This window comes from Panthera onca, chromosome C2, assembly GCF_046562875.1.
Source record: "Panthera onca isolate mPanOnc1 chromosome C2, mPanOnc1 haplotype 2, whole genome shotgun sequence".
NCBI lineage: Eukaryota > Metazoa > Chordata > Mammalia > Carnivora > Felidae > Panthera > Panthera onca.
In genome coordinates this window covers 122910953-122929822 of record NC_138347.1, presented here as the reverse complement: position 1 = coordinate 122929822, position 18870 = coordinate 122910953, and the positions used below count along the sequence as shown (strand labels likewise).

At 43.0% G+C, this 18870-nt stretch overlaps 1 protein-coding gene across 2 annotated transcripts in view; it reads left to right on the top strand.

Annotated features, from left to right (window-relative positions):
• The window catches only part of CLSTN2 (calsyntenin 2), a 603610-nt gene extending 591388 nt beyond the window's left edge, over nt 1-12222 (top strand). For both annotated transcript variants that reach the window (XM_078432292.1, XM_078432293.1), the window contains exons 13-17: nt 7831-8001; nt 8467-8612; nt 8720-8843; nt 9511-9695; nt 11548-12222. In XM_078432292.1, coding sequence (XP_078288418.1) covers nt 7831-8001; nt 8467-8612; nt 8720-8843; nt 9511-9695; nt 11548-11751 — 830 coding nt within the window. In that variant the 3' untranslated portion in view covers nt 11752-12222. The remainder of the gene's footprint in view (nt 1-7830; nt 8002-8466; nt 8613-8719; nt 8844-9510; nt 9696-11547) is intronic.
• Nucleotides 12223-18870: the final 6648 nt, after the last annotated feature.

Genomic DNA, 18870 nt, shown 5'->3' with positions numbered 1-18870 from the left:
AGTGACCAGACAAGAAACTCACAAAAATCTCCAGAAACCTTGCAAAGGCCACTTGAAATACAGATACACATACACTATCATTAATGATGGGCCCTAAATGTATATTCATAGACTTTCAGATTTTGCCAGTGATCCATGAAACCATTGGGATTAACAAGCATTTAAAAATTAATCATATGAAATTATTTATAATAATGTATATCCAGTGAGAGCAAAAAGTATTTTTGGTATCACTAAAAAATTAAAATAGAAAATAATTATTTAAAATAATTCTCCCCTCTTTAGTAAATGCTTTTTAATTTCTATTTTCATAAATGTTTTATAATCCACAAAATATATTAGTCCACTTTATAAATAAATAACCATATTTAAATGATCTTGGTTCAGAAATTAAAAAAAAAAAAAGGCTGTAAAATCAAAAACACTTAGACTACTAGCCCAAAGATTATGAATTTATAAACCGTGGAATCAGAAAGTCATGGTTTCTGTACCAGCTTTTCCCCTACTATCTGTGTAAGCCTGGGCAGTCCACCCCACCCCTGAACCTTCCATCTCACCGTCGGTGAAATAAGGATAATAACGGCACCCCCACTTAATATCTGTTAAGATTGTTTGCACAGTGCCTGATCCATAGCAAGCACTCCATAAATCCCACTTTTTTTTTTAAGCCAGTATAGTTAACATACAGTGTTCTGTTAATTTCAGGTGTACAATACATTGATTCAGCAATTCTATACACTACTCAGTGCTCATCATAAGTGCACTCTAACCTCCTTCACCTATTTCACCCATCCCCCCTCGGATAACCATCAGTTTGTTCTCTACAGTTAAGGGTCTGGTATTTTGGTTTGTCTCTTTTCTTCTTTGTTCGTTTCTTAAATTCCACGACTGAAATCATACAGTATTTGTCTCTGACTTGCTGCACTTCAGGATCCATCCATGTTGTCATAAATGGCAAGATTTAATTCTTAGGTCGAATAATATTCCATAGTGTGTGTGTGTGTGTGTGTGTGTGTGTGTGTGTGTGTATATATACACACACCACCTCTTCTTTATCCTTCCATGTAACAGTGGACACTTGGGTTGCTTCCGTAATTTGGCTATTGTAAATAATGCTTCAATAAAAGTAGGGGTGCGTATGTCTTTTCAAATTAGTATTTATGTATTCTTTGTGTAAATACCCAATAGAATTACTAGATCATAGGGTAATTCTATTTTTAATATTTGAGGAACCTCTATACTGTTTTCCAGAGCAGCTGCACCAGTTTGCATTCCCACCAACAGTGTGCAAGGGTTCCTTTTCCTCCACATCCTTGCCAACAGTTGTTTTTTCTTGTGTTTATTTTAGCCATTCTGAGAGATGTGAGGTGATGTATCATTGCAGTTTTTATTTGCATTTCCCTGATAATTAGTGGTGATGAGCATTTTTTCATGTGTCTAATGGGCCATCTGGATATCTTCTTTGGAAGAAATGTTTGCTCATGTCTTCTGTCCATTTTTCAATTGGATTATTTATTTTGGGGTATTGAGTTGTGTAAATTCTTTATATATTTTGGATACTAACCCTTTATCATTTGCAAATAACTTCTTCCATTCAGTACGTTGTCTTTTAGTTTTGATGATTGCTTCTTTTGCTGTGCAGAAGCTTATTTCCATGTAGTCCCAATAGTTCATTTTTGCTTTTGGTTTCCCTTGTTTCAGGAGACATACCTAGAAAAATGGTCCTATAGCCATTGTCAGAGAGATAACTTCCTGTGCTCTCTTCTAGGTTTTTTATGGTTTCCAAGTTTTACAGTTAGGTCCTTAGTCCATTTTGATTTTATTTTTGTCTATGGTGTTGGAAAGTAGTCCACTGTCATTCTTTTGCATATAGCCATCCAGTTTTCCAAATACCATTTGTTGAAGAGACCATCATTTTCCCAAAGTATAGTCTTGCCTCCTTTGTCACAGATTAATTGACTTATATGCATGGGTTCATTTCTGGGCTTTCTATTCTGTTCCATTGATCTATGCATCTATTCTGTGCCAGTACCATACTGTTTTGGTTACTACAGCTCTGTAGTATATCTCAAAATCTGGGATTGTGATACCTCCAGTTCTGTTCTTTTTTTTCAAGACTGCTTTGGCTATTTGGGGTCTTCCGTGATTTCATAAAAATTTTATGATTGTTCTGGTTCTAGTTCTGTTCTAATGCTGTTGGTATTTTGATAGAGATTGCATTAAATCTGTAGATTGCTGTAGGTAGTATAGTCATTTTAACATTTCTTCTTCCAATCCATGAGAATGGGATGTCTTTCCCTTTGTGTCATCTTCATTTCTTTCATCAGTGTTTTATAGTTTACAGAGTACAGGGCTTTCATCTCCTTGGTTAAGTTTATTGCTAGGTAGTTTATTATTTTTGGTGGAACTTTAAATGGGATTATTTTCTTAATTTCTTTTTCTGCTGAATTGTGAGTGTATAGAAATTTCTGTTTGTGGATTTTGTATCCTGAGACCTTACTCAATTCCTTTATCAATTCTAGTAGTCTTTTGGTGGAGTCTATAGGGTTTTTTAGATACAGTATCATGTCATCTGCAAATAGTGAAAGTTTTACTTCTTCTTTACCAATATGGATTCTTTTTATATCTTTTTGTTGTATGATTGCTGTGGCTAGGACTTCTTGTACTATGTTGGATAAAAGTGGTGAGAGTGGATATCCTTGTCTTCTTCCTGATCTTGGGGAAAAATCTCAGTTTTTCACCAATGAGTATGATGTTAGCTGTGGGTTTTTCATCTGTGGTCTTTATTATGTTGAGATATGTTCCCTCTAAACATACTTTGTGGAGGATTTTTATGATGAATGGAATTTTTACCTTGTCAAATGCTTTTTCTTCATCTATTGAAATGATCCTATGTTTTTCATTTTTTCTCTTGTTGATGTGATGTCAACATGATGTCATGTTGATTGTTTTGCAAATATTGAACTACCCTTGCATCCTGGGAATAAAACCAATTTGATCATGGTAAGTGATTTCTTTAATGTATTGTTGGATTCAGTTTGGTAATATTTTGTTAGGGATTTTTGCAACTATGTTCATCAGGGATATTGGCCTGTAGTTTTCCTTTTTGGTAGTATCTTTATCTGGTTTGGGTATCAGGGTAATGCTGTTCTCAGAATGAATTTGGATGCTTTCCTTCTTTAATTTTTTGGAAGTTTGAGAAGAATATGTATTAACTCTTCTTTAAATGTTTGGTAGAATTCACTTGTGAAGCCATCTGGTACTGGACTCTTGTTTTTTGGGAAGTATCTGATTACTGACTCAATTGCACTACTAGTGATCAGTCTGTTCAAATTTTCTATTTCTTCCTGATTCCATTTGGGGAGATTATATGTTTACCCATTTCTTCTAGGTTGTCTAACTTGTTGGCATAGGATTTGTCATAATATTCTCTTATAAACCTTTGTATTTCTGTGGTGTTGGTTATTTCTCCTCTTTCATTTCTAATTGTTAGTCCTCTTTTTTTCTTTTAATGAGTCCAGATAAAGGTTTATCAATTTTGTTCATCTTTTCAAAGAACCAGCTCCTGGTTTCACTGAGCTATCCTATTGCTTTTGCAGTTTCTATTTCATTTATTTCTGCTCTAATCTTTATTATTTCTTTGCTTCTACTGGTTTAGGGTTTTGTTTGTTGTTCTTTTTCTAGCTCCTTTAGGTGTAAGGTTGTTTGAGATTTTTCTTCCTGCTTGAGGTGAGCTTATGTTGCCATAAACTTCCCTTTTAGAACAGCTTTTGCTGCATCCCAAAGATTTTGGCCCATTATATTTTCATTTGTCTCTATGTATTTTTTTAAATTTCCTCTTGGATTTCTTGGTTGACCCTTTCATTGTTTACTAGCACATTCTAATAGCCTGCATGTATTTGTGTTCTTTCCAGGTTTTTTCTTGTGGTTGCTTTCTAGATTCATAGCATTGTGTTTGGAAAAGATGCATGGTATGATTTTGACCTTTATGAATTTATCGAGACTTTATGACTTAATATATACTCTGGAAAATGTTCCAGGTGTAATAGAAAATGTTTATTCTGTTTTAGGATGCACTGTTCTGAATAGATCTATTAGATCCATCTGGCCCAATGTGTCATTCAAAGCCACTGTTTCCTTGTTGATTTTCTGTTTGGATGATCTGTCATTTATGTAAGTGGGGTGTTAAAGTCCCCTACTATTATTTTATTATTCTCAACTAATTGTGCTCACTTCGGCAGCACATATACTAATATTATTCTCCACTAACTCCTTTATGTTTGTTATTAGCTGCTTTATGTATTTGGGTGCTCTCATGTTGGATGCATATTTACAATTGTTATATCTTCTTGTTGGATTGTCCCCTTTATGATTATATAGTGTCCTTTGTCTCTTGTTACAGTCTTTGTTTTAAAGTCTATTTTGTCTGAAAGAAGTACTGCTACCCCAGCTTGCTTTCCACTTCTATTTACATGATAAATGCTTTTCCATACCTTCACTTGCAGTCGGCATGTTTCTCTAGGTCTGAAATGAGTCTTTTGTAGGCAGCATACAGATGGGTCTTGTTTTTATTTGTTTATCCATTCCATCACCCTGTGTCTTTTTTAGGAGCATTTAGTCCATTTACATTTAATGTAATTATTGGTAAATATGTACTCTCTGCCATTTTGTTACTTGTTTTATAGTTGTTTTTGTAGTTCTTCTCTGTTCTGTTCTTCTCTTGCTCTCTTCTCTCACGGTTGGTTGGCTTTCTTTAGTGATATGCTTGGATGTCATTCTCTTTATTTTTTACATATCTGTTCTGGTTTTTTTGATTTGTGGTTACCAGTAGGTTTGTATATAACATCTTCTGCATTTAGCAATCTGTATTAAGTTAATGGTCCCTTATGTTTGAACCCATTCTTGACTCCTCTCCACCCCACCCCCCCATTTTAGGTACATGGTGTCATACTTTATACTCTTTTGTGAGTCCCTTGACTGATTTTTATAGATGTTTTTTACTGCTCTTGTGCTTCCTAAATTTCTTACTGCTACTTATGGTCTTTCCTTTTCACTCAGTGAATCCCCTTTCCCATTTCTTATAGTGCTGATTTAGTCACCATAAATTCATTTATGTTTTGTTTACCTGGGAAACTCTTTCTCTCCTTCTATTCTTAATGATAGCCTTGCTGGATAGGGTATTCTTGGTTGCAGGGTTTTTTTCCCCTTTAGGCACTTTGAATATATCATGCCACTCCCTTATGGCTTGCAAACTCTCTGCTGAAAAATCAGCTGGTAGCTTATGGGGCTTCCTTTGTTTTCTTTTTCTTCTTTTAAAAATTGTCACTACTTCTTGCCATTTTAATGATTGTATCTTGGTGTGGGCCTCCTTGGGTTGATTTTATTGGGGGCTCTCTGTGCCTTCTGGATCTGTTTTTCCCCCCACATTTGGGAAGTTTTCAGGTATTATTTCTTTAAGCAAATTTTCTACCCCTTTTCTCTCTTCCCCTGGCATCCCTACAGTGTGAATGTTGTTATGCTTGATAGTGTCACAGAATTATCCAAGTCTCTTTTCTCTTTCTGTCTCTCCCTCTCTCTCCCCTGTTCAGGTTTATTGCTTTCCATCACTCTGTCCTCCAGGTTGCTGATCTCTTCTCCTTCTTCTAGTCTACTATTTATTTCATCTAGTGTATTTTTATTTTCAGCTATTGAGTTCTTCATCTCTGATGGGTGATTTAGGTTTTCTCTTTGTTGAGGAACTCACTGAGGTCCTTTACCCTTCACCAGTCCAGTGAGTATCTCTATGACTAACTTTAAATTCTGTATCACAGATATTAATCTTCTCATTTTTGTTTAGGTCTCTCACTGTGATTTAGTCCTGTTCTTTCATTTGGGACATATTCCTCTGTCTCATTTTGTCTAACCTTCTGTGTGTAAGCAATGTCAGCTACATGTACTGCTCTTGAAAGTAGTGGCCTTATGAAAAAGAGGTCCTATTGTGCCCTGCAGTGTCCCCTGTTGACTACAACCTGGCACTTCAGGAATGTCTCCTATGTGTGTTGTGTGTGCTCTACTGTTGTGGATAAGCTTTTGCCTTCATCACAGTAGTATCGCACTGCAGGGTTCTTTCCCTGTATTGCCCTCTAAGTAGCTTTTTAGTGGATGGGGCCTGCAGTTAGATCAGATATCTTCCCCTAGCCTACTGCTAGGGCTGTAGTCTGGCTGGTATGTCTGATTATCGTCCCCTTTTCCAAGGGCAGGAATCACTTTGGAGCAGTGCTAGTCCTTTTGGGGTTGCTTACACACTGCCAGGCTTGTGGCACTACTTTGGATGGGCTCCAGCCAAGGGCATTTTGGAGGGGGCCAGTCAGCAGAATTTGGGGCATGGCACTTGGTTTTAGCAAGGTTTATGTACATCTGCTATGGGAGGGGAAATTTCTGTAGGTGAACCTGGGTGCAGTTGCACTGCTAGCAAGTTAGGTAGCATGTGTTGGTGCTGTGCTGGTTCCTGTAGGTGTCTGTGTATCTAGGCTGGGGAGCAGGGGAGGGAAATGGTACCCACCAGCTCCTTTGTTCCTAGAGCAGTCTCCCAATGACCTCTGCCCCTCTGCACACACTTTGAGAATAAAAACAAATCTCCCTTCAGTATACCCTGGGCATTTTTCAAACTGTTGCTTCTATATCTCCATGGGCTGTTGTGCTGGTTCTGGAAGGAGAGGGACAGAGCTTCCTCTCACCCTTTGGCTCCCCCAGAGCCAAACCCACTAATTTTTAATGTTCTAGGGGTTAAGCCAATTTTCAGAACTCATGAAATTATACCCAACTGGTTTTCAAAGCCAAATGGTATGGGGATTAATCTTCTCTGTGTAGTGCCTGGCATGAGCGTCTGTGTTTTTCCCCTATCTGTACCCATGGCATCCTCCCTCCCATGGACTCGTTTAGCTCCTGAGTACATCTATTCCCTTCCTATCCTCTTCCATGTGGCCTCTTCTCTACATTTAGTTTTGGAGTTTGTTGTGCCAGTCTTCAGATTATTTTCTGGGTTATTTACACTAATGTGGTGTTATCAAGGTATGTCCCTGGGACAAAGTGAGCTTAGGGTCCTCCTACTCTGCCATCTTCCCCAGGAGTCCCAATCATTTTTAAGTTAGGACTGCCAACCTGTCCAGCATTCAAATATTCAGACATCCCTTTGGGAAATTTGTGGTCATAAAATCAGGCAACGATGGTTAAAGTGACCAAAAGCTTGACAACTAACCAGTTTACTTAACCATTTGATTATATTAACAATGATTCTCTCTTTGAACAATGTGTAGTAATATGCTCCATATGAGCCCCTGGGTTAGATACTGAGGAATCATTCCTAAAAAACTAGTGCCTCTACCCTTGAAAAACCCAAGGTTTGTTGGGGGTCACAGACACATATACCATGACGCCATGGGGAAAGCTAGGGAAGCATGGTAGAAAGGCACTTACCTTTTGCTTATGAAGCACCTAACTAGATGCCAGACACGATCTTCAATCCTCTCAAGACCCTCAGTCTCCTTACAGATGAGGAAAGAGAGAGGTAGGTAGTTTCTCTAACATTATAAGCATCTCTGTAGCAGAGCTGGTATTCACATATCTTTTGACTATGATTTTCGTGTTTCTCACACAAATCCATGCCCTCCAACCTCAGGGTCTACCTGGGCGTTCATCTGAGCAGTGAAGACAGTGGTTGGGATGGCACAGCCTCTTCTCCTGACCCAGCCTGACCCTGGGGTGTAGTCGCAGAGGAGGAAGATGACATACAAGGCCTGCTGTCTGAGTTGTCCTCATGCTTGTGTTTCCCATGTGTCTGTCTTCCCTCAGCCCCCAAATCAGCAGTCTTAGAAGAAATGCTCCATAACCTAGATTTCTGTGACATTTTGGTACTTGGAGGGGACCTGGACCCGAGACAGGAATGCTTAGAGCTCAACCACAGTGAGCTCCATCAGCGACACCTGGATGCCACTAACTCCACCGCAGGTTACTCCATCTATGGTAAGGCTACACTTGGCCCCTTCACCTGGTGGTCTCCTTTCAGAGTGCCTTCATGCAAGAGTCATGAGTGTGATGGCACTCTGGCACCTGTGGAATAGGGGTCATGCGGAGACTCTTGACCTCAGAGCATGGACTTATAGCCCCTCCTTCCATGAATTACTCCAGTATCTTGAGGACCTGGCCCACATCTCATTCCTGGGAACATCTACAGAAAGTAGGTGCATGCTTTATCTTATAATGTTTGATCTCAGCAAATATTATAGCAGCATTTGACAGACTGAGGCCAAACATTCTGGTCAGAGACCAATGTATTTGGAAATCCTGTGGGCCAGTTTAATTGGCTCCTTAGAACTTCTGTGCCTGCTCATTGCATCTCAAAATTCAGGAGATTCACAAGTCTCAGAAGCCACAGCCTGTATCCCCCATCTTCTGCCTTCTTATGACAGGTGTGGTCTCTTGGCACAGGTGTGGGCTCCATGAGCCGCTATGAGCAGGTGCTGCATCACATCCGCTACCGCAACTGGCATCCAGCTTCCCTGGAGTCCCGACGGTTTAGAATCAAGTGCTCAGAACTCAATGGACGTTATACTAGCAATGAGTTCAACCTCGAGGTGAGTGAGCCCTGCTATCATTAGGGAATTTCACACCCACTTGTTCCTCATTTGTCTGGGCCCACCTGCCACTCCTGGTCAGCAGCACCTCTCCCTGCTCTTCCCAGGTCAGCATCCTCCATGAGGTCAGAATGTCAGACAAGGAGCACGTCAGCCACCTTATTGTGCAGCCTCCCTTCCTACAGTCTGTCCACCACCCCGAGTCCCGGAGTAGCATCCAGCACAGTTCAGGTAGGTGGCCTTGGAGGAAGGACCTCAGGATACCAGGTGGTCACTGTGATTGAAGACCACCAACAGGTATGGTGCAGGAGCTACAGGTACCCAGAAATGGGAAAGCTGGGAGCCCTACCTCTCAGATACTCACAGCCTCAGTAAGTGGCCAGTCAGGGAAAGAAGTTACACACAACATATCATAACAGAGTTTAGTAGAGAGTACTAGGGTAAAATCTTCCAAGTCTTTTAGGCCTCAGAGCCACATCCTGTGTGAAGCTTTCCATGAACCCCTGCATATGCTCACACACATGCATATGTACACCATATTGGGGTCTCCCACCCTTATTTCTGTTCTAGTCTTGCCATTTATATTACTGTCTGGTGGGCCCTCCATCCTTATGAAATTCCACAGTCACCTGCCTGTCAGTGGACGCTGCTCTAGAGTCTGAGAGGGAAAGCCAGAGATAGAATTTACATCAGTTATTTCATTTACTTCCCACAATTACCCATTGTATAGATGAAGAAAATAAAGCCCAGACAGGGTAAGGAGCTGGTCCAGAGTTCTACAGCTGAGAAATGGTAGAGCAGATTTTAACCTACACATGGATGTTTCATTCACATGCCATCCCAAGACTGAGCTAGTCCTTCCATTCACCATGTCATGTGGATTCCTTCCTCGTTCCAGTGGTCCCAAGCATCGCCACAGTGGTTATCATCATCTCCGTGTGCATGCTGGTGTTTGTCGTGGCCATGGGCGTGTACCGGGTCCGGATCGCCCACCAGCACTTCACCCAGGAGACTGAGGCTGCCAAGGAGGCGGAGATGGATTGGGATGATTCTGCGCTCACTATCACAGTCAACCCCATGGAGGTGATCCTCGTGCAGGGGCTGGGATCTTGGGGCAGGATGCTTCCCCTCCACCAGCTCCACCTTTCCTGTGCTGGAAGCCCTGCCCCACTGACCCTTCCCTTTTCTGAGCACCTCCAGCCCATGCAACCTGCATGGACCATACTTTCCTACCAGCTGCATTCACTGATTAAAAATGTGTGAATTGCTCCCTACAAACAGAACCAGACATTTCTTAAGACAAGCAGCCATGTGGCGTCTATCCCTTGCCTCCCCCATAGTATTTAACTCAGAGCTGACTAACACTTAAAAACTCAGTATTGAATTGTTGATTAACAGTGTAAATTAGATGGCTTTGCTCCATACTGCCTGCAGAGCTCATGTAAAGGTTCAGAACAGGTTAAAACAAAAATATAACATCAATACTTGCCATTCAGTGAGGCCCCATTATACCAGACACTGCATAAGGAGCTCTGTATATACCACCTCATTTAATCTTCACAGCCCTCTGTGAAGTAGGAGTCCTCATCCTCCCCAAGGTGGGAACCAACTCTGAGAGGAAAGTAAAAGTGCTCAAACTTATACAGCTGGTAATGGCATTACCAATATTCAACTCAAGGTTGCCAGATCCTAACATTCATAACTTTCAGTTAGCCAGCAACCTCCAGCATCCACCCATGAGGGTCTAAGACCCCAGCTCTGGACATACAAATATCAAAGTACCTTTTGGTCTGCCAGTGGGCCCTGGGTGCTAGAGGCAGGAGCAGGGAGGCAGGGGAAGATCAGGAAAAGTCACTGAGAAATGAAGATTCTCCCAGTTTGGTCCTCAGGGTCCCCCTAAGTTGGCCTCATGCTCCAATTTCATAGCCAGAGTGCCAGTGCAGCTCAGCTTCTTCTAGCACAGGGTGTAGGTATAATGCTGAGTGCACCACTGTAGGAACACCAGCATCTCCCCCTCAGAGAGCTGAGCCTCAGATGTGGCAAATAAACCACTATGCCTAGGACAATCTGAGTACCAGGCAAGAGTGTTCTTACCGAGGGCTAACCTGCTGATTCCAATGGTCAGTGAAGCATGAGTAGGGAGATCCATTGAGGCTCAAGTATTCAGGAAAGATTTCCTGGAGGAGGTTAGCTTGAAAGAGGCCTTGAAGAATGGAGGCAGGGGGCAAAGTAGAAGGGAAGCCACTCCAGGGAGGGGACACAATCACACAACAGCAAACATCAACTCAAAACATAAATCCAAAACTAAGATTTTGCTAGAATCACCAAAAAGCTGGCCGGGAGGGTAGGGGGAATGGAACTGGAAAAGAGTGGGGTTGAGTCTGAGGACACAAGTCTCAGAAGGTGAGGGAAGGCGTGGAAAATGAGGACCATGGTCCTTCCCAAAGGAGTATTTCTGAGGGGCAGTACACCTGAGTCTTGGCTTAAAAGACGACCTGCTCCCAGAGAATATAATCTCACCTGGGAACAGGCCATAAGCTTAAATGCCATTATCTCCTGGAAAAGCAAACACTTAAGGCTTGGAAAGTTCCATATAGACAGGCTTCAGAAATGCCAGAAAGCAAACCTTGGCATAAAAGGCTCATTAAATGATGGAAGGGATGGGCTTCAATGTCTTGTGTTTAAAACACACAATTTACCTTGAGTGCAGATCTTAGAATTTGCTATTTCTTCGCTGTCCTTAGCCCTCCCATTTACCTTTCACCAGAGGACTGCCCATCCAGGAGGCAGATCTCCAGGCCCAAGGATTTAGCGTGAAGGGAAAGGAATTCAAGGGGCCCAAAATATTCCCTTAGTGGAGGGAGAAACGTCTAGATTCCAAAGCAGCTTTTGCTCAGCCCCTAATGAGCATATACCTTCTCTCCCTGACATCCAGAAACATGAAGAACCAGGGCATGGAGAAGAAGAGACTGAGGAGGAAGAGGAGGAAGAAGTAGAGGAAGACATGAGCTCCAGCAGCAGTGACTCAGAGGACAGCGAAGAGGAAGAGGAGGAGGAAGGGATGGGCAGGGGCAGACATGGGCAGAGTGGAGCCAGGCAAGCCCAGCTGGAGTGGGACGACTCCGCCCTTCCCTACTAGCGCCCGGCTGTCTGCGCCCACCCACGTGTCCCTTTTGTAAGCCTCACCCCAGTGTACACCTAAGTCTATCACATGTCGCCTCTGATTTCTAGGACAGGTCTGGGCAGGCCCTCCCCAGTGTCCTGGAAGCCACCCGTTATGCCTTGGGCACTCCCTATGTCCTAGCCCCAGGGTAGTTCCAAGAAGCCCAGGGTCATTAGTGGAGACTTCAAGGTGGACTTTGTCCTGTAGCCCTCACTTTTCCTGCCCTGGGCTCACCCAGCATCCTGCCGGCCAATCTGCAGAGTTCTGCCATTGCTTTTCTCTGCAGGGAAGAAAGTAAGCCTTTAGGTCACTCACCTCCCCCGGGTTCCCCATGGCCAGGGACCTTGGGTTCCAGCTCACTGTGCGTGTACCTGACCCAGTCTCCTCTTCCACACAGACCAGCAGGTTCTCTTTACCTGACTCTTCAGGTGGCTTCACACAGGCAAGGTGGTCAGACTTCACACAGAAGAGGTCTCAGTCCTTAACACTTTAAAGGAAAATCCTTGTTGAGGCAAAATTAAATGTATAGGGAAAGGTTCACACATAGGCAGGTGCACACCCACATGCATACATACACCCTCCCCAGTTTGGAGAACCTTTCCCCTTTATCCTTTTGGAGGCCACATAAAGCTTAGATGAAAAGTCCAAAACCAAGAATAGGTCCTTGACCACAGCAGGGCCTGAACCCCAGCCAAAGCTATCTGCAAACCTACCTGCCTTGGTGCCCTGCTGGGGGCTGCCACCACAGGACATTGCAGAAACCAGGGAGCATGCCACAGAGACACTGCCCCAGGCGACAGCATGACAAGCCTGCAGCCAGGGACCAGAAGGAAAGGCTGATGAGATGAGCAGCTAGGCATCATGGTGGGCACAGATCTGGGGGACAGGGGTGAATGGCGTCTCCTGAGCCAGAGGTTAAGAAGGCTCTCAGCATCTAGTCTTAGGGTCCCTCATCACCCGTCTCACACTGTTTTTCCTCTTAAAAAAATATACTCCTCTTGGATGTATTAGGACAAGCATGAACTGAGCTGGATCTAAAATGAAAAGTTTGGAGATCTGAATGCTAGGAATTAGAAGCATATCTGTGATAGTAACAGCCGCTGCTTTATTCTCATAAAAGGAGCAACACTTTGGGTGGAGGGCAAATAGATCTGAAAACCAAATTTCTTTCTTTCTTCTTATTTTAATAAGAAAATCTTTTCCACCTCCATCCTAATGTGGACACCTCATGACAAGAACTGTTGCTATAGTAACTCATCTGTGCTCTTTTGTGACCAAGAGAATAGCAGGCAAGAAACAGGGCCATTCTAGGACTTCCACAAGACTCTGAGACCATCTTTGTTTTGAATGTCTCTGGCTTTGTCCTCAGTATGTACAATCTGTCCCCATCCTCCCGCAGTCCCTACCCCATCCCATATTGGCATAGGCACAGAGCTGGCCCCTAGTCACAATGGCATTCAGGTTCAAAAGAAGAGAATCTGTTCATTTTATTCACCATGTCACCAAAACAGAGCATAAGGGGGACCATCATCAGTGTCTTCCACCCAGTGAGGATCCGTGATAGGCCTTTGCAAAATTCTGATTCAAGAAAACTACCTTAAGTGGCTTTTTCCACCACTGAAAGTGGTTTTTGCAGATCTGTTCCCTCCTTTGAGCCTCACAATAATTATATCAGGGAGTTGGGATATCTATTGTCAGGAACATTTCCCTTACGAGTAAACTGAGGTTCAGAGATTGAACATCTTGTTCAGAGTCATTCAGAGGCATAGACAAGACTAGACTCCCACCTTCCACTCTTGGTCCAGTGCCCACCACCCTGCTTCTACTTATATTCATACTTATGCAGCTAACAGGCATTGCTGAGGACCTACTGTGTGCTAAGCACTCATCCAGCAATGATGGGAAATGATAAAGCTGAGTGAGATGAGCTCCTCCCCCTCAGAGACATAAAAGTTGCAAAGGAGAGACAAATAGGCATAGAAATTATACAAGAGACCGACATAGAGTGGGGAGACAAGTCACAGGAAGAAGAGGAACACAATCACAAGTGCTCTTGTTTTTTCCTTCTTAGGGAAAAATGAAGGGAGAAGTTTGGAATTTTATATTCATTGAATGGAAATAGACACATTTGTGAATTCTCCCAACCAAAAAAAAAAAAAACCCTTTTCTATCAGGCTGTCTGCACGTCTACAAGGAGAAAATAGGTAACGCTGCTTAGCCCTCCAATTCCCTTAAAAAATTCTCCCGTTGGGCATTTAGGAGCTAACAGAATTCTCCCAAAATTATGGCAGTAAAAGCCAAATTTATGGTTTAAAACTAACTTTTGTTATTCATAAGATAATTTGTTTTTACTGTTTCAAGTTTTTATATAAATTCTAGGTAGTTAGCATTTAGTGTAATATTAGCTTCAGGAGAATTTAGTGATTCATCACTTACATACCACATCCAGTGCTCATCACAACAAATTCTTTTTAATTGGATTTCCATTTAAAACATTAAGCCTGGTTTTCGTAAGAGCACCTTGCTCAGTATGTTCGGATTGGTTGGGGTGGGAAGGTGTTCCTCATGCCCTGTGGCTGTCTCCAATTTCTGCATCACTTACTCAGGGTTGAGTGAGCTATTTGGGGCATACATCAGGGAGGGTATGGGAGAAGCAGGTCAAAGTGGCATTTGGCTAGGGTAGCAGAGTTCAATCATCTGTGACTAGATTGACAGAGGGCAACAAGGGGAACAACACATCAGGACCCTCTCCATCAGCTCCTATTGTAGGAGGTCACACTGCATGTCAGCTCCACAAGTGAGACACTTGATGCTGCTAGGTCAACGGATGTTTATCACATCCCATGCCCCACTCATCACCATGGATGAGAACAAGGAGGAGTGGTTATATAAAAGGAGCAAAAGTATCAGGTGGTATTCAGGTGAGTGGCAAGTAATGTCACTTGCCCTCTACCAGATATTCTAATTATGAGTGAAAAATGTCACTAATCAGCCCAGCATTTTCCAGACTCCATATGCTGGTATCAGGGAACCAGAACTCCCAGATGGCCCAGACACCATGCAGCCTGGCATCTAAACAGCAGCAGCAGCAGATGCAGGCTCAGACCCCAGAGGAACAGCTGACCAATCTGGCCACAGGCCAGACCATTGTTTATCTTGCCAAGAGGATGACCAGATTCTGTTCTCTGGAGCTGGAAAATAGGCTAAAACCTCTCAAGTGATTCAGGTGACAGGGAGGAAGAGGAGGTTGAAATGGAAAAAGCCAGTATAGACTGAGTTGCCTCAATGGAGTAAAGGAATCAACCAGTTGGTCACCTGTCTTAAAGAATACTGAAAGTATATTCTAGTAAGTTAATCAAATCCTTTAAGTCTGACCAAGGCCCAAATTTATGTAGATAACAAAAATGTGATTTTAGTGGGATCTTAGTTCATTACCACTTTCTTGAATGTTCTCCATCATCCTATCGAGCAAAGTTTAGACCACACATCTATGCAGGTAACAAGAGCTGTACCTTGTGGACATGGACCCTCCAGGGAGAGGGCTCCTGGTGGGAAGCAATGTCCTCCGTGCCTGTACATACAGCAGATATCAGCAAACTCTATCTGTAAAGAGCCAGATAGTAAATATTTTGTACTTTGCAAGGCCATATTGTCTCTGCTGCAAGTATTCAACTCTTCCACCATAACATGAAACAAGCCACAGACAATACATAAACCAGTGGATATGGTATGTTCCAAAGAAAATTATTTATGAATACTAAAAAAGCAGACCATTTGAATTCATATTTTTACATATCATGAAATTTTATTACTTTTTTTTTTTTTTTACTTTAAACCTTTTAAAAATTGAAAAACTCTTCTGAGCCCATGGGCCATACAAAACCCAGCAGCCAGCCAGATGTGGTCTGCGGGCTTTAACTTACACACCTTTACCATACGTTCATGAAAAGCAGTCCTCCATTTGCCAAGGAAAAGAAAATTGCTATCTTAGACCCTTCTTTCAACTACCCAGGGGCCTTTGCCTCCAAAATGAACAGCAACTCCATAGCCCTTAATTAAGCGGTTTTAAATGCCCATGTCCCAGGGAAGAAATGACAACAACCAAAAAACAAAACAAAACAAAAACAAAAAACACCTGTTACTGGTGGAATTGACCCAAACACAGGCAATCATTCATCATTCATCGAGAACTCCAAGCTCTGGGTCCAGGAACTGACTGACCACTGAGCGCTAACCCCCCAGAGCTCAGGGTCAACTCTCAGGAGCAGCACCTTCCCTACACGACTCAGCCCATAATGATTTCTAAGCAGGAGTGTTCATTATCTCAGACTGATTTCCATTTTAGCCCTGCTCATGCCATTGCTCTAAAAATGATCCTAAAGACTGTTGACTGAATCAATAGCAACATAATCAGTAGAAAGCCCTACCCAGCACATTTCAAAATTAGCAGTCTACTTGGCTCTATGATTCAATATTAGCAAGAGGAAGAAAAGGGGACTTTTTAACCATACTCTCATTGAAATTAACCAAATCAGTTTTACAAAAAAATTGAGGGAGTGAGTTTAATTCTTTGAAATAATTTATGAGTGAAAAGTAGATGATTTTTAGGTACAATCATTCTCAGGCCTTTGGGGGATCTCCAAAGCCCCTGACAAATACTTTGGAGGGCTATGGATGGTATAGGATCCTCTATCTGCATCAGACTTTTATCAAGGCTGACAAGCCAAAGCCCTTGGCACAATTTAATTTTCATGTAATCACTTTCTGCTGCCCTACTCTAGGCAAAGGAAATGAGCAAAGTTTTGAAGTCTACTCCAGACCTTCATTTCCCTGCCTTTATTTACTTTATGAATTTATTCTGTACCTACTTTATAGATCTTGCTCTAGTTTTCCATTTGGCACCAACTACAAAGGAGTGTTGGCTTTATAAGGGCTATGGGCTAGATGTCGAACTTGACTCTCTCCCAGGAAGACACAAAGAGACACAAGAAGTTACCTCCACCAGCACCCCAGAAAGCAATCAAACATTCCCTGGATGCCATTAGCGAACAGATGGGATTCTGTGTTTGCAGCTATGTTCAGTGTAGTTCAGCAAATCCTTGTTGAGCACCCATGGTGTGCCAGGCCCTGTGCCAGAAACAGGGGATGGTGAATGAATGAGGCACGGCCCTGCCCAGGAGGGTCTCCCGGTCTCATGAGCTGTTGGCATGCTTCCCTTGCAATGCTGGAGGCTGTCTGAGAGCAGTTGGGAAGTTGAGATGCAGACAGAAGTTTGCAGTTGGGGGATGTGGGTAACTTGCTTTTGCAGTTCTCCATCCTAAGTTAGATGGTAGGTGTGATTCTGAGAGCCCTGACACACATTGCCAAGGTAAGAGAGGAGGAGATCTCTAGGGAAGCAGGCAATGCCCCAACCTGACCCAGGTCACGTATGGATGAAAGCCAGTCACCTTGTCCATCAGGTAGATATCACGTGGCCGTTGATCTGAGGTTCGAAACTAGGCCAAATGAAGTTCTTAAGTATGAACAACAGGATGAATTCTTAAGCATGAATACCTGGAAAGTAACCCAGGTACAGAGGCTGGTATGTGCCAAGTTCCAAAGGCATGAAAAGCCTGATGTGAGGGAGTATCCCTGAGGCCTGAAGTCAGAGCTGAGGAGGGAAGAAGGGCCTAACCTTTCAGGACCAGATAAGGGGCCACAGGACACTGTAGAGCAGAGGTCCTCAAGGTGCATCCCTGGACTAGAGCATCACCTGAGGATGAATGAGAAATGCAAAATCTTGGGATCCACCTGAGAGCTACTACACCACAAACCACGGGTAGAGCCCAGCTGTTTATGTTTTAAGGCTCTCTGATCCTGATGCACACTAAGGTTTGAAAACTACTGATATAGAGCATGACAGTGACTTCCACGGCACTGGGAAAGGAGGACTAACAGGATGAGAGACTCAATCACAAGTGTAGAAGCCAGGGGGCTAAAGGAGACTTCCCCCATGAAGCCTCCAGGGCCCTCTAGACTCTAGTCCATAGTCCCTTGAATCAGTGATTTCAAGGAACCTTAAGCCTAGTACCAACTCCACTCCTCCCATGGGGCAGGAGCCTCCTCCTGCTGGTCTGACCCCTTTCATCCTGAGAGAGACACAGTCCAGGAGAGGCTACAGTGAGGTCACCTATCCCTAGGGAGGCTGCCTTCCAGAGTCCCATAGATAAGCAGCCCCCTGAAGGGCCATATTTTAGGGGAAATGATTAAACCGTAGCAGTGTCCTTACATCTCCAGGAGAACTGGCCCCCACACAGCCTCTATGCTGTGGAGCCACCAGGGCCTATATAGTGGAGTTGGGTCATCTAAAGACACTGCCAGATTACTGCAGTGCTGCTCCATATGTAATGGGACCAGGGCATGCAGCATCACAATCCAAACATAAAATTGGACAGAGAATGAATGGCTTTTCTTGGAAGGGCAGTAACTGATTGTGGAGGATACTAAATGTAGGAAGCAAAACCCAAAACAAACCTGCAGCATTTTCTACAGACATAATCTGTGTTGGCCTTGGCATCTCTAAGGCCTGCAAATGTGCCAATCTCCACCAATTCCCTTTTCCCCCACCTCTCAGAAGCCTGAGGTCTGCTGATTATTGATTTAGGTTTTTGATTCATGGCTTAAACTCTGTAAAGGTCTACAACTTTTTTGGGAGAAATTAGTTGGCACTCTATCGGTCATTTACACCTACATGTGGTGCAGAATCTCCTCATAGAAGGATTCCTGACACTAAAAGTCAGAGGACCTGGGCACTGGGTCTTGGGGTAGAAGTTCAGAGGAGGAATGGGCTGGAAGGGAACCCAGACATGCGGTCATGGATAACATGCCCCTGCTGCTTAGTTCCTAAGAACCCACTTCCCTCTTGATCAGAGGCACATTCCTGGTACCATCAGCCATGTCCTTACTGAATCTTCCCAAATGCCCTAAAGGATATCTCTAGCCCAGTTTGTGGAAACATCTTCTGATTAAATGCCCAACCAATCCCCTGAGACTACAGTGATCATATCAAGAGCAACCATTGCTAACACATTAGATTACACTAAAAAGAACCAGTAG